Below are 14,825 nucleotides of genomic sequence, written 5' to 3'. Positions count from 1 at the left end.
ATTTCCATCAAAACTTCAACCACTTTTACTCATCCATCAAGCTCTCGCTGGATCACTCCCACACCACCAGCATCAACTTCATGGACACCACAGTCAGCTTCAACAACAGACCCCTACAGATAACAACATAAAAAAACCCCACGGATCATCACACTCACCTTCACAGATCCAGTAACCCCCCTAAACATACAAAGAAATCTGTTATCTATAGCCAAGGCCTCAGACACCACAGAATATGCTCCGAGGAGACATTCCGGGACACACACCTTAAACTCAGAACTGCCTTTACCAAACAAGGACACTCCACCAGAGAAGTAGATTGCATCCAGGAAGGGGTCACCCAAATACCCCATGAGAACCTGCTTTAATATAGGGAAAAAACCCTCTGACTGCACAGCCCTAGTTGTCATCTACCACCCCATGCTGGAACCAATATGGGGTATCATTAAACAGTTACAACCCCTATTCAATAGGGACCACATCCTGAAATAAATCTTTCCTGAACCCCCTCTTCTGGCCTTCAAACAACCCCCCAACCTCATCAGAAGCAAATTCCTCACAGATCAGGACTCACCAACTTGAAGTGGCACTAGACCCTGCCAGAACAACAGATGCAAAAACTGGACACACCTCCACTGCTATAACTATCAATACCACCCCCAACACATCTTTCAAGATCCATGAATCCTACACATCCCTATCACGTGGTGTCCCTCTTCCAGTGTACTAAACATTAAACAACAACTGGGTGGGGAAAACCAGCCACTGCACTCTTGAATGAACTCACACAGAAAAATGATAAAAGACAAGCATGATTCACCCGGAGGTGAACACTTTTCACAAAACAATCACTCCATATCTCAGCTCTCAGTCTGCATCCTCAAAGGAAACCTGCACAACACCTTCAAAAGACGAACCTGGGAGCTTAAATTCATAACTTCACTAGACACTAAAAAACATGGTCTTAATAAAAGCACTGGATTTACGGCTTATTACAACAATCTTCAACCCACTAGCCCCCTTATTTATTCTATGTCTGCAGGGATGTTAAAAGGCCATTTTACTTTCAATGGTATCTTACAGTGTGCGCTAATTACTTATGCTAAACAATCTGTTGTGCCTGACATTTTGCTCTGATGCTGGAAGTTCCTTTCCCAGACCTGAAGAAGAGTTCTGCGTGGCTCGAAAGCTTGTGTCTCTCACCAACAGAAGTTGGGCCAATAAAAGATATGACCTCACCCACTTTGTGTTTCTAAGCCATCTGCTATCAAAACCTCATATGTCCTTAATACGTTACCCCACAGATTCCAAACTCTACACAGGGTAAGACTGGTGAGATGTAATGTGTCATCAGTTTAAGGGCCTGATCCAAAACCAGCTGAATTAAATGGTAATCTAAACAGTGCACAGAAACGCTATGCAACAGTTTGAGACAGGAAGTGAAGAATAGCACTTCCGTTTAGCCATCAAAATAATTCAGCAAATCGGAACCTGGTCCTTACTCCAGCAGGTTACAATCTCTGTAGCAGGTACATTACAGCTAAGGTTAAGATTCTGTCACAATTATTTTTAGTAAAAGTCATGGACAGGTCACGGGGAATAAACAAAAATTCATGGGTGCCCATGACCTTTCCATGCTTTTACTAAAAATAAGAGAGCAGGGCTAGTTGGGGGGCCGGGGGGAAGGAATGACAGCTGGAGTCCAGTGGGGGATGGGGCATGGACAGCCCAAGTCCCCACAGCTCTGGCTCTAGCAGCTGCAGTCACAACAGGGGTGTGGGACCACGGGGGGGGACGCAGCTGTGGGGCTGGGGCACACAGTCCCAACTCTAACCCCAACCACAGGCACACAGCCGCTGCCACAAGCCACGGAGCAGGGGCACATGACCCCGGCTGCAGCCCCTGCTGCAAGCCGCAAGCTGAAGAAGTCACGGAGGTCCAGTAAAGTCATAGAATCCATGACGGCCATGACCTCTGTGACTAAATCGTAGCCTTTTAATTATAGCCAAAAGATCTCCAGCTCTTTTTCTTCACTTCTTCAGAAGGCCTGCATCACATTATTAGCCACAGGGTAAAAGTCTGCAAAAAATGCCTGAGTGACTTAGGAACCCACATCTCATTTTCAAAAATGACTCAGACGCTTAGGATCCCAAATCTCATTCAGAGCCAATGAGATTTAGGTTTCTAAGAGCCCATGTCGCTTTTGAAAATGGGACTATGGCATTTTAAGATATTTTTACATCTTGATCTTTGTGGCTCCATATGGATCCTTCTCAATTAAGATCACAGTCTACCCAAAGGCCCCTTATTCTGTCCCTGAGCAATGCTCACGTGGCAGCAGTTTTTGTATATTCTGTAGATCCTCCGTGGAAAGAATCTTCCAACTAGATTGTGTTTCACAGTTTTGAAATTTGCTTTTTGCCCCTCTGTTATTTTACTGTCTCATTCACCAGCCTCCTTTTTTTAGCGGAAGCCTTGGAAATGGTTTGAATGGTTGCTTAAAACAGGCGTTTAGCTCTTTGCATGGGGCCCTCCCAAACGACGGTGACGGAGGAGTTGTCTTACGTTACCCAGCCTGCCTGTTGCCAACACAATTTAGCTCCTTGCACCATTCATTTACCTCTCAGCCCTTGCCACTTTCCCTTTCTGTTGTGTTTTTCCCCCTGTGACTCTCACTCATTCAAGTTTTACTCACTTCTTTCTGTGTCTTCCAAAACTAAGTCATTTCATACTCCATGTCTAGTTAAGAGATGGTATTTGACAATGAACACACGCTGTTAATCTTTTGAAGTACACAGTAAGGAGGCTTACTTCTCCGGCATGATAAAGTGCAGCAGTGACCAGAGCTCTTTGAGGGAATTCTGAAGCGGGGTCCCAGTGATCAGGAGCCTGTGGTTGGACTTGAAATCAATCAGAGTTTTATACAGCAAAGAGTCATCGTTCTTCAACCGATGGGCTTCGTCCACACCCAGAAAGGCCCAATTAATGCTGCCCAGAACAGTCTGGAGCAAAAAAACAAAAACAAGGACACACCAGATCAGACTGGTCCCACAAACGTTTTATGTTAATTTCTCTGTGGGCCGGACGTCAGCTGTGTAGTGTTGCAATAACTGCATTCCATTCTGTTCTATTCAAATTCTTATACTGTACCCATCGCTGTGGTGTCTGAGCACCTTGTTTTCAGTGTGCTTAACCATGAACCATTTCTTTTGGCAACATGCCTTTGTGACAAGCACACCACACAAATTCTGCCTCCACTCAGAGGTGAACAGAAACATTCACAAGCTAAATGCCTCAAACGTATTTCAGCTAACAGATGCATTTTAAATCGATCATTTCTTCTTTTTAAATTCCTAAAGCACAACCCTTCCCTATCCTACATTTTTCTTGCTTTAATCCACCCACCTCTCCCACTCCCATGATTGCAGAGTCCCTGCTGTGCTCACAAGCCCCAGCATGCACTGTGTTGGGGTAGCATCAACACCAGAGCAGCTCATCTGCCTGTGGGGATAAAACAGTGTATTCACCACTCAGTATTTTTTTTTCCAAGTTCTCTGTTCTCACACAGGATTCAGTGACTCATTGGTAGGGCCTCCTGGCACACTCCAGGCAGCATTCTCTTTTTGTAAGTGTAAAAGCCATGTGATATCATCCCTCCCATATCCTACCATCCCCAATTCCAACACCTTCCCTCTCCAGCCCATGTCAAACAGCTGTGGGCAGCAAGGGATGAAATGTTTTATTCTTCTCAATGAGTATGTTAATAGCAAATTAAGACAGATACAGCTAGCCCAGATACCACAGTGAGAGGTACTTTATAAGTACGTGTAATCATGAACAATACTATTACCGTGCTGTATTTATACCAGACTCTGTAGTTTTGTAAGCACACCAAGTAATGGTAGGCTGCATCTATGTGTTCTCAATTACCAGAGGGGTACGGTGGGAGGGAAGCAGCAGCTTTGGATCATCATCATACGTTCTACTCACAGTGCAAGAACTGGTTTGGAGGGAGGTAGCCCCATTTGTGCAGCACGAGGAAGTTTACATGAAATACCCCTTGCCCACTACATACCTTATCTTTAAGGAGTATCTCATATGTTGTGATAAGTGCATTGAACTTCAGCCTTTTAGTCTGAGAATGGATCCACTCATATTCACGGATCTAGGAGAAAGACAACAGTTCAGACACAAACTTCAACCGGAGCTGTTAAAGGGACATGCTCCATTATTATTATCTGTAGCACCCATGGGTCCCAGCCAAGAACGTGGCCCACTGTGCTAGGTGCTGTACAGACACATGGTAAGAGACAGACTCCCCCGAAGAGTCCATAATCTACAGAGGGGAGACAAAGGGTGGGCAAGAGGAAGGATTATCATCCTTCCTTTTACAGATGGTGAACTGAAGCACAGAGATCATGTGATTTACCCAAACTCAGAGAGGCAGTCTGCAGCAGAGCCAGTAATTTAAGCCAGATCTCCTGGGCAGTTTAATCCTCCCATTATCTGTATTCATTTGATATTAACTGTCTCATTATTAGCCATAATCTGAGGTTTCTTATATTGCCCCATAAAGTCCTACTTGTCTGCACCTCCATTGCTCAATAAAACAATCACTGTACACACATTATTTAAGTGATGGGAAGGCCGAGACAGAGGCCTCTACTCTAGTGAACCTGGCCAAACTGCACAGTTATAGCTATAATGTCAACCCAGAGTTTGCCTCTCTACAGAACCATATGCTACTTATAATCTATGCACAGAGATTTTCTTTCTGCATGAGGCTTTCTCCCCTCTCCCACCCGCCCTGCCTCTTATTTACACACCGTGTTTCTGCTCATCATGTCTCCTATGTAAACAACCACATTAATCTCTGGTGCCCAGATTTCAAACTCTCTCTGCCATGAGGTCAGAGTAGACAAGGGCACCACTATCAGGAAGGGGCCGTACAGCTGATGCTGATAGAAGAGATAGGAGAGGAATGATATTGTCTGGATAGTCTTCCCCAAGCCCATTTCATCAGCCAAGATCACACTGTTGTTCCTGAAAGGTGGAGAAACAAAAATAAAGGTGTAATAAATATAATGATGAATCAATTTACTACGTGCCAACAAGTAATGACAGAGAATGAAATGTATGCCTTGCAAAAGGTCACTGAAATACTGCCAAGCAGATCCCAGAGCAATTCAGACTGAACTGCTCCACAAAGAATCATTTATGAGTGACAGGGTCAGAGTTTGGACTGCATTTGCCACCAAACTGGCAAGCAAATACAAAGACAAAACGTCAATGGCCAGAGTTAGAAGAGTGTTTCCCAAACGGAGGGTCTCTCCTACAGGAGATGGATGAAGAAAGCTAAGCGAGAGAGATTTATCTTTTGACTGGTTATCAGGAAAACAGGGTTTGCCACACTGGATCAGGCCAGTGGACCAAACATATTATTCCATCTCCCCAACACTGAGCCAGAGAAACACACCTGCCCGTGCACACCATAGACCATGCCCCACAGGGCAATGAGGGGAGAAGATCTTCTCTCAGTATCTCTTAAGCTCACATTTTACGATGGTCCCCATTTGCCAATCTGCAGTGCCAAAGAAACAGCACCGCAGTCAAGTTAAGATGGTGCTTCGTGTGCACGTGTTCATACTGAATCCTAGCAATGCAACTGGGTTCCCCCTCCATTTCCAAAAGAGAATTTTTCCTCCCCTTTTAGCAGGAGGCCTGGATATTTCTGCGGGATGTGTGTGACAATGTTTGAGATCCTGAGCTTTAAAGGTGCTGAAGCAGGGCAGGTAAAAATATAAAACATCACAACAACAGGGCCGGATCCAGCTGTGGTGTAACAGGGAAACATTATGACTAAATATGGCTCAATAGCTCTAAAAACAAGTTAATGCTGCAACCCTAAACAGAACTAAAGCATTAACCAAAACAAGAGCATTACATACTTGCACCACGAGTGAGCGAGCCAGTTGAGGCCCTCCAGCTGGTAATCTCGGAGCTCCAGGTTCTCGCCACCAATGTAAGAAGGCTGTTTCTTCAAAGCAACAAACCTGGGTCTCTGCTTCAACACCTAAAAAGGCAGACTCCTTAAACTCACTGAAGAAAAGAATGAGGCAGGCTTTCAAACTCACTGAATAAAAACTGCGATGATACATGGGTATGAGATAGATACAGAAAGAGTACTTGTAACTGCAATTTAGCCACACAGTCAGCAGCAATGAGATCCATCAGTGACAACAGTTTGCTATCACCACCTGCTTGTTCACCCAATCTCGGCGTATCAGAGCTGCAGGACATCCCCCTCTGTCTCTTTTCTTTGCTTCCTTCTTTTATTATCTCCCTGCCCCCTTCATTTTAATTGATATGGTGCAACATCCTCTATTCCTCCCTGATGTGTTGCCTTTTCTTTCAGTAATAATAAAACTCTGCATTTCTAATTCCCCCTTTTATAATGTGGCATATGAAGCATTTTACAAGTATTAAGCCTCATATTCCATCTATGGGTACATAATTATTACTGTGCCCAATTTACAGATGGGATAAGATGCAAAGGGGTTCATCGATCTATCTGTGAGATTAGACAAAGTAATTGTACAAAAACAATGAGCATTCTTTCCAAAACACTAGAAGAAATTGACTCAGAACTAAGCAGAAGTCCGCTTCCCACCGTAAGGAATGGAGTATTTATATGCCTTATTTCCTCTTGTACCAACAGGAACTGGAGAGGATATATTTACCCAGGAAGTCTGATGTATTTTAGATGGGTAGGGACTCGGACTGTCAAGCAATTAAAAAAATTAATCACGACTGATCACACGATTAATCGCGCTGTTAAACAATAATAGAATACCATTTATTTAAATATTTTTGGATGTTTTTTACATTTTAAAATATATTGATTTCAATACAGAATACAAAGTGTAGAGTGCTCACTTTATATTTATTTTTGATTATATAAATGTTTAGCATATCTAGCACATAAATACCTTGCAATGCAGGCTACAAAAGTGCCATGTGAACACCTGTTCTCACTTTCAGCATTGTAAAGAAGAAGCAGGCAGCAATGTCTACTATAAATGTAAACAAACTTGTTTGTCTTAACAATTGGCTGAAGAAGAACTAGGACTGAGTGGACTTGCAGGTTCTAAAGTTTTACACTGTTTCGTTTTTGAGTGCAGGTTCTGTAACAAAAATAAATTCTACATTTGTAAGTTATACTTTCACCATAAAGAGACTGCACTACAGTACTTGTATGAGGTAAACTGAAAAATACTATTTATTTTATCATTTTTACAGTGCAAATATTTGTAATCAAAAATAATATAAAGTGAGCACCGTACACTTGGTATTCTGGTGTAAAAGAAATCAATATATTTGAAAACATAGAAAAACATCCAAAAATATTTAACACATTTCACTTGGTATTATATTGTTTAATAGTGAGATTAATCACAATTAATTTTTTGAGTTAATCACCTGAGTTAACTGCGATTAATCAACAGCCCTAGTAGGAACCTATTACAGACACCTCCCATTGACAAAGTTCCATTGTTATTTCCCTTGAATTCCCGGGTTAACGCATGCCAGTTCTTGATTCTGCGTTCTATGCCAGCCTGGCCTTAGCATGCTGAAGAGACAGCATGGATAGCTGCTAAGCAAGAGGGAGTAAGTGATTTGTATAGCTTAGCACTAACCCCTCCAGATGACTAAGAAGCCAAATTAAAGAGCTCTCCAAAGGGAGTCCCAGACATTGTTTTTCAAGGAACAGATGGTCTGTGTGTTTTAGGGCCTTGAGAATTGGGAGAAGGAACTGAAAAGGACGCAGAGAACCCCTGGAAAAAAAACTGCCATGTGGGAGGGAGAAAGGCAAAGGCGATCTCCTCAAGTGATAGCCACCCCTGTAGAAAATCTTGCATCACATATCATCTAAATGCAGCGAGAACTTGGCATTCAGAAACCCAGAGCAAGCCCAACTACAAGAGAGAAAGGAAGCGTGCAAACCTTGCAGTCCCGAGTGGGAATGGTTTTGGAGTTGTTGCGATGGTTGAAGCTGTCAATGCAGTGTTGAAACTTCTTGCTAATCAAGGCCTCATCTTCCCAGCTGCACTCTGCATATGGCAACCCCATCCACTTGCACAGATATTCGGGCTCATTAGAGGACAATTTCCGACTGTGAGCTGCAACACATTACAGAAACGCAACCACGAGCAAATGAACTCCAAGGCAGTGATGACAGTGACCGATGCCGCCATAAGACTTGGCGCGGCTAATAGCATTGTTTAGAGGAGCCAGAAAGGGAGTTAAAGGCCACTTTACCTGGGAACTCAGAATGTCCCATTGCAGACTTGATGGTCTTCACCGCTACGTTTTACAGAAGCAAACAAAGAAGGGTTTTAGTGTCTTAACCACCAGTATGAGATGCATAAAAGATATTCGACAGTTCCCACCAGTTAGGAGGGTTTTTTAAAAGTTCTCTGCAAATACATAGGAAGATTGTTAGAGAACACCACTCAACTCTTCAGGCCTAGTTTCCAAAGGCACTGGATATCCACAGCTCCTGCTAAGTTGCTCTGAAAGCTGAACCACCACATTTTGTCACTACTCATAAAAACCTAAACCCTGAGCTGATATGCAAGCTTCACTGACAATGTTATCCTGAGAGGTTCTCACAACACACTACTTTTGCTCTTCTACAGAATCTTCCATCTAAAGATTTCAAAGCACTTTACCAACAGTAATAAATTAATCATGGCACCCCGATGAAATAGGGAATATTAATCCCACTTTACAGCTGGGACAACTGAGGCAAAGAGAGGGCAAGTGACTTGCTCAAGTTGTTTGCAGGTGCATCACTAGAACCCAGATCTTTTAACCTTTAGATTTCCACACATTACAGGATATGTAGCACCAGTTTATTCCCAAGAGAGGTGTGAAAACATCACACATTCATGCTTGTGACCCAAATAAAACTTGAATTCCTGGGTCTTACTATTCCTTTCTTAGAAAGATGCACTATTTCACTTACCGATCACTCTCTCCACTATCTGATACTGTTTGTTCAACTCTGCAGCAAGCTCCTGTTGGCAGCTGAAGTATTCCACGTCTTCAGGAGTTACCTTGGCTAGCCTGGAGAGAAAAAAAATGGAGGTAGAGGGAGAAGCATATGTAAGAACAATCCTACTTCTGCTCACTTTGTGGATAGCCATGCTCAAGACCTGCTGTTAAAACTCTACCTGCCTATATAATTCCGTAAGTTAAGGTAACTCACTCCAAAGTTCACAACTGCTTATCAAATGCTCCTCTTAATGCTTCTAAAGCAGTGGTTCCCAAACTTGTTCTGCCACTCATGCAGGGAAAGCCCCTGGCGGGCTGGGCTGGTTTGTTTACCTGCTGTGTCCGTAGATTCAGCCAATCATGACTCCCGGTTCATTGCTCCAGGCCAATGGGAGCCGCTGGAAGCGGCACGGGCCGAGGGATGTACTGGCCGCCGCTTCCCGCAGCCCCCATTGGCCTGGAGCGGCAAACCGCAGCCACTGGGAGCCGTGATCGGCTGAACCTGCGGGACGCAGCAGGTAAACAAACCAGCCTGGCCCACCAGGGGCTTTCCCTGCACAAGCGGCGGGACAAGTCTGGGAACCACTGTTCTAAAGGAACAAGTTATTCACAATGAAACAATACAGAGAAATATAAAAGGCTTTTCTCTGAAATTTTTGTGAGCTTCTCCTCCACAAGGCCAAAATACATAAGCTTTTACATAAGGAGGGAACTCTTAGCAGTCTGGTATCCCAGAACATATTGTGATGATATGACAGCTGAAGTAATGTGTCCACTTCTGGACACTACACGTCAAGAAAGATGAGGACAAACTGGAAAGGTCCAGAGAAGCACAACGAAGTAATAGAAGGTTTAGAAAACTTGACCTATGAGGAAAGGTTAAAAAAAACTAGGCACGTTTAATCCTGAAAAAAAGAACTGGGACTGGGGGAGGAAGGCTGATAATCTTCAAATATGTTAAGGGCTGTTACAAAAAAAGATGATTAACTTCTCTCCATGTCCACTGAAGGACAAGTAGTATTGAATGGCCTTAATCTAAAACAAAGGAGACATAGGTTAGATATCGTGAAAACCTTTCTAACAATAAAGGTATTTAAACTCTGGAATAGGCTGCCAAAGGAGGTTGTGGAATCCCCGTCATTGTCCAGCCTGTTCTTAAACTCACCCCCCAGGCCCAAACACCTGCCAGGGATGGTATAGATTTACTTGGTCCTGCCACAGCACAGGGGGCTGGACTTGATGTCTTGAGGTCCCTTCCAGCCCTACATTTCTATGAAGTTGTCAACAGGCTCGAAACTCCCACACAAAGAAACCTCACAGGCATTTCTTCTACCTGAAGATCTGTTCTCGGCCAGGGACACAGGGTAACAATTTCAAAAGGACTTACGTGACCAAGGAGCTTAAGTCCCATTTTTAATAGCGACTTGGGCACGTAGGACACTTAGGCTACACCTGCACCGCAATCAGAAGCGTGAGCTAGCTCAGATGGACAACAGCAAGGGCTGTACAAGCCCTGGGTATGTCCTTGAGCAGCTAGCCTGTGCTGCCAGAGCCTTATTGCTGTTGCTGTCCTAGCTGCCTCCATCAAACCTAGCTCAAGTATGTCCACACGTGCTGCTGTCACACACCTCACTGCAATGCAGACACACACCTAAGCCTCCTTGAAAGTTCACTGGCATTTAGATGCCCAAGTGCCTCAATCACTTTTGAAAATAGGACTTGAGTTCAATGTTCCCTGTAAACAGTACGCACATATGACCACGCAACAACCTTGGATATACTGCACGGGTCAGAAACTGGCTCTGGTCTCCTCTTAGAGCTCCAGCAGGGATGTGGGGTGGTCATTTAAGACCCTGCTCTGCCTGCAGCCCTCCGCCCATTCACAGGGTACATGCGGTCCCACTCCTTGCTGCAGGGGTCAGGGAGCGAAAGCACTTCTGGTCTCGGGGACACACTGTGCTTGGTTTAATACTTCTTGAGCTAAGCATGCCTCCCCTTAACACACATGCGTGACTTCTACCAGCATCAGCTGGACATACAGCGATCCAGAGATCAACAGACCCCATTACTGCAGTAAGGCAGGGATCCAAAAATAACCTATCCCTTAAACAAAATCAGCTTTCTGCAAACTAAACATCACATCACAAAACATTTACAGAGGTTGCCCTGTAAACCTTGCCAATTGCCTTAGACAACAACACCATCTGCATACCCATAGTAGCCCAGGGATTCTCTGTAGAAAGGAGAGAGAATTCTGCAAATTTGGAAATAAACCATATCTAAGACAAAACTGGCAAGTTTTTAAAGTGTGACCATTGTACACTGCATGGGCTGATGTATTTTCAGTACTATGCCTAATTGCTTATCTGTGCTGTACTGTGTGACTGTTACATTTGTCTCTCCCATAGCTCAGGGTTTATCCACACTTCAGCTGGAAGTGAGCCTCACAGCCCCAGTAGGCAGACTCAAGCTAGCTTCCCTGGAGTTCGCGCGTTAAAAATAGTCACCCAGGCCCAGACCAGGGGCTGAGCGGGATTGAGAAGCTGCTGCCCAAGCCGTAACAGCCACATGGCTATCTTTAGTGAGTAGCTCCACTTGAGTCTACCTGCCCGAGCTGGGAGGCTCGGTCCCAGCTGCAGGGTAAACATAGCCTGCATCCTAACAACCAGGGGTCGGCATTGGGAAGCACTGCCATAAGCGACTCTATAAACATACTCAGCGAGCGCAGCCTTGCACAGTTTTTGTGTCGACTAAACTCCACCAGTTCAGACCCTTACCTAATTATGCTAACCGAATGTAAGTGATTTTATACAGATATACCTGCAGCCACACTAGGGCATGCTTGGTTTCTAAACTGACAGAGTTAAACTGGTATAAAAACTGAGTGTAGTCAAGCCCTAAATTTCTGCTCAACCAGGGCAGCCAATAAGCAACTTGTGAGCCAAGACTGAACAACCGGGCCTGCGGCTGCCCCTATTTTCAATACAAAGATGTTGACTGTTGTCCCAGCATGTACCGTTTCGTCTTCATCAGAATGCAGCTACACAGACAAGCATACACTCCCACTTGCTGGGACCTGCAGCCTCCGCACCCTGCATCCATATGCGACTAGTCCTCTGGCACTTGGCCCAGTACTCAGATTTGGATGATTTCTAAGCCCCTGAGTACTGTCTCAAATCTGACTCGCATCATGGCCACAAGCATGATACCCATGAAACCGATGTTGAACAGAAGAGAGATCTGTCTTGTCCAGTCAGACGCCGAAGAAAACAGCTCTCGAGCTCTACCTTCAGCAGATCGGCTCTGCAGAAGGAAACTTAGCTGAAGCAAGGGAGGGGCAACCAAGAGGAAATTCTCAGGCTTTTCAATTTCCCATCACAACGAGAAGCAATATCCCTCCTTATTGAAGATGAAATCAGTGATCCAGCATGGCCCATGAGTTTCTGGCAAGGTGTCTGAACTGCCATCACTTGGGCAAAGCTCAGGTGTCCCCTGCTATTGAAGAACCTCCTAAGCAAGGCTCCACTCCGATTTTTGTCTTAGGCAAAACGTACCATTGTTTGATTTCATCTTCTTTTTTCTTGAAGTTCTCTAGTTTTTTCATGCCCTTCACCTTCTGCTGCTGCAGGGACTCTTCACTCTCCCATGTGCTGTGAATGTACGACCAGCCCTTCCATTTGATCAGGTACTGAACCTCTCCCGCATCCTTTTCAGGGTCAAAGTCAGCGCTGGGGTTGCCATTGGCTTCAGTCTCATACACGGTGGTAGAAGCACCAGTGGCTGGGAAAAAAAAAGGTTGCAAATTAAATGGGTCTGCAATTGGTGCTTTTGTTAGCCAGGCAGTGAAACAAAGTGAGCAGAGTTGAAGCAGGGAGTTGTTTTTCTAGCTAGTGCGTCTTTTATGGCAGCATAAAGAACATCCCACAGAGCCCCTGATCCTACTACAACCATACAGAAGTATCTCTCGACACAAAAAGCCTCTTAGATATATTTTTTTTAAAAGTACATCAGAAGCAGGAAGCCTGCCAAACAATCAGTGGGGCCACTGGACAATTGAGGTGCTAAAGAAGCACTCAAGGAAGACAAGGCCATTGTGGAGAAGTTAAATTAATTCTTCCCATCAGTCTCCACTGCAGAGGATGTGAAGGAGTTTCCCACGCGGGCCATTCTTTTTAGGTGACAAATCTGAGGAACTGTCCCAGACTGAGGTGTCAATAGAGGAGGTTTTTGAATAAATTGATTATATTAAACAGTAATACATCGCCAGAACCAGATGATATTCACCCAAGAGTTCTGAAGGAACTCAAATATGAAACTGCAGAACAACTAACTGTGGTATTTAACCAACTGCTTAAAATCAGTCTCTGTACCAGATGATGGAGGATAGCTAAAGTAATGCCAATTTTTTAAAAAGGCTCCAGGGGCAATCCTGGCAATTACAGGCTGGTAAGCCTAACTTCAGTACCACGCAAACTGATTGAAACCATAGCAAAGAACAGAATTATCAGACACCCAGATGAACACAATGTGTTTGGGAAAAGTCAACACAGCTTTTGTAGAGAAATAAATCATGCCCCACCAATCTATTAGAATTTTTTGAGGCGGGGAGGTCAACAAACACATGGATGAGATTTAAAAATCCTTCTCCACTGGTGGAAATCCAAACACTTCAGCAGCATTACACCAGTGCAGGAGAAGCAAAGTGTGGCTGTGACTAGACCAGGGGTAGGCAACCTGCGGCACGCAAGTTGATTTTCAGTGGCACTCACGCTGCCTGGGTCCTGGCAACCCGTCCGGGGGGCTCTGCATTTTCATTTAATTTTAAACGAAGCTTCTTAAACATTTTTTAAAACCTTATTTACTTTACATATGACAATGGTTTAGTTATATATTATAGACTTATAGAAAGAGACCTTCTAAAAACATTAAAAGGTATGTCTGGCACGTGAAACCTTAAATTAGAGTGAATAAATGAAGACTCGGCACACCACTTCTGAAAGGTTGCTGACCCCTGAATTAGACCCAGAATCCTAATCTGAGTCTCAAAGCTACACACCTCCTTTCTTTCCAATCCTGACGTCCATGACTTTCTCAATGGTCTCGCTGTTGTCCTGCTGTTCGTCGGCCCCTTCCCCGGTCATCTCAATCAGGTCATCGGAATCAGTCTCAAAATCATCATCTTCTTTGTAACTGCACAAGACCAAATACCAAGACGGTAAAAATCTCTTGTCTTTCCTTAAATCTAAAGCCATACGCAAGCAGCATGGCATGGCACAGGCAAGCCCCTCCGGCATCTATGTTGGGTTTCACCATGTAATACATTGCTCCAGTTTCTCTGATCAGCCATTCAGCTTGGCTGAAAGTTTACTCTCTGCCTCCTAAAAAACAGGGAAAGTTATACAAGATCGGACAAGCGGTTCATCTAGTTCAGTCTCCTGCCTCTGACAGTAGCAGTTGCTTCAGGAGGTAAAAGAACCCCAGCAGTAAGCAATTATGGAATAACCTGCTTATGGAGAATGTTTCTTCCTATCCCTCACTGGTGAGGAGCTGGTCTATTCCCCTGCAGCACGAGAATAACAGCATGTCAACTGCTTCAATAGGTGTCCACCAAATGCTGGGAACTCGTATCTCATCTTTTACAAGCTTTTAGCTACTGAAAAGCATCTGCACTTGGCAATTCTGCATCCATTTCTGTCTAATACTTTGCACTTCTATAGAATCTTTAAACTGATCTCAAAGCATTTTAGAAACATTAACTAAACCACCCA

At 44.2% G+C, this 14,825-nt stretch overlaps 2 protein-coding genes across 11 annotated transcripts in view; one reads left to right on the top strand and one right to left on the bottom strand.

The window, feature by feature from the left end:
- Positions 1-14,825, top strand: part of LOC127058035 (F-actin-capping protein subunit alpha-2-like) — a 348,126-nt gene that overhangs the window by 154,227 nt on the left and 179,074 nt on the right. The gene's annotated exons all lie outside the window — the stretch shown is intronic.
- Positions 1-14,825, bottom strand: part of CHD2 (chromodomain helicase DNA binding protein 2) — an 88,425-nt gene that overhangs the window by 39,536 nt on the left and 34,064 nt on the right. For 9 of the 10 annotated variants that reach the window (XM_050967381.1, XM_050967384.1, XM_050967385.1 and 6 more), the window contains 9 exons: positions 14,114-14,247; positions 12,612-12,837; positions 9,029-9,129; positions 8,320-8,364; positions 8,005-8,180; positions 5,949-6,073; positions 4,827-5,043; positions 4,076-4,165; positions 2,812-3,002 (listed from right to left, as the gene is read on the bottom strand). In XM_050967381.1, coding sequence (XP_050823338.1) covers positions 2,812-3,002; positions 4,076-4,165; positions 4,827-5,043; positions 5,949-6,073; positions 8,005-8,180; positions 8,320-8,364; positions 9,029-9,129; positions 12,612-12,837; positions 14,114-14,247 — 1,305 coding nt within the window. Of the gene's footprint in view, positions 1-2,811; positions 3,003-4,075; positions 4,166-4,826; positions 5,044-5,948; positions 6,074-8,004; positions 8,181-8,319; positions 8,365-9,028; positions 9,130-12,073; positions 12,342-12,611; positions 12,838-14,113; positions 14,248-14,825 lie in introns of those variants that run through there. The other variant, XM_050967391.1, reaches the window with a different exon arrangement.

Source organism: Gopherus flavomarginatus, chromosome 9, assembly GCF_025201925.1.
Source record: "Gopherus flavomarginatus isolate rGopFla2 chromosome 9, rGopFla2.mat.asm, whole genome shotgun sequence".
Lineage (NCBI taxonomy): Eukaryota > Metazoa > Chordata > Testudines > Testudinidae > Gopherus > Gopherus flavomarginatus.
The sequence above is the reverse complement of the archived record's forward strand: the minus strand, read 5'-3'. Positions and strand labels throughout refer to the sequence as shown.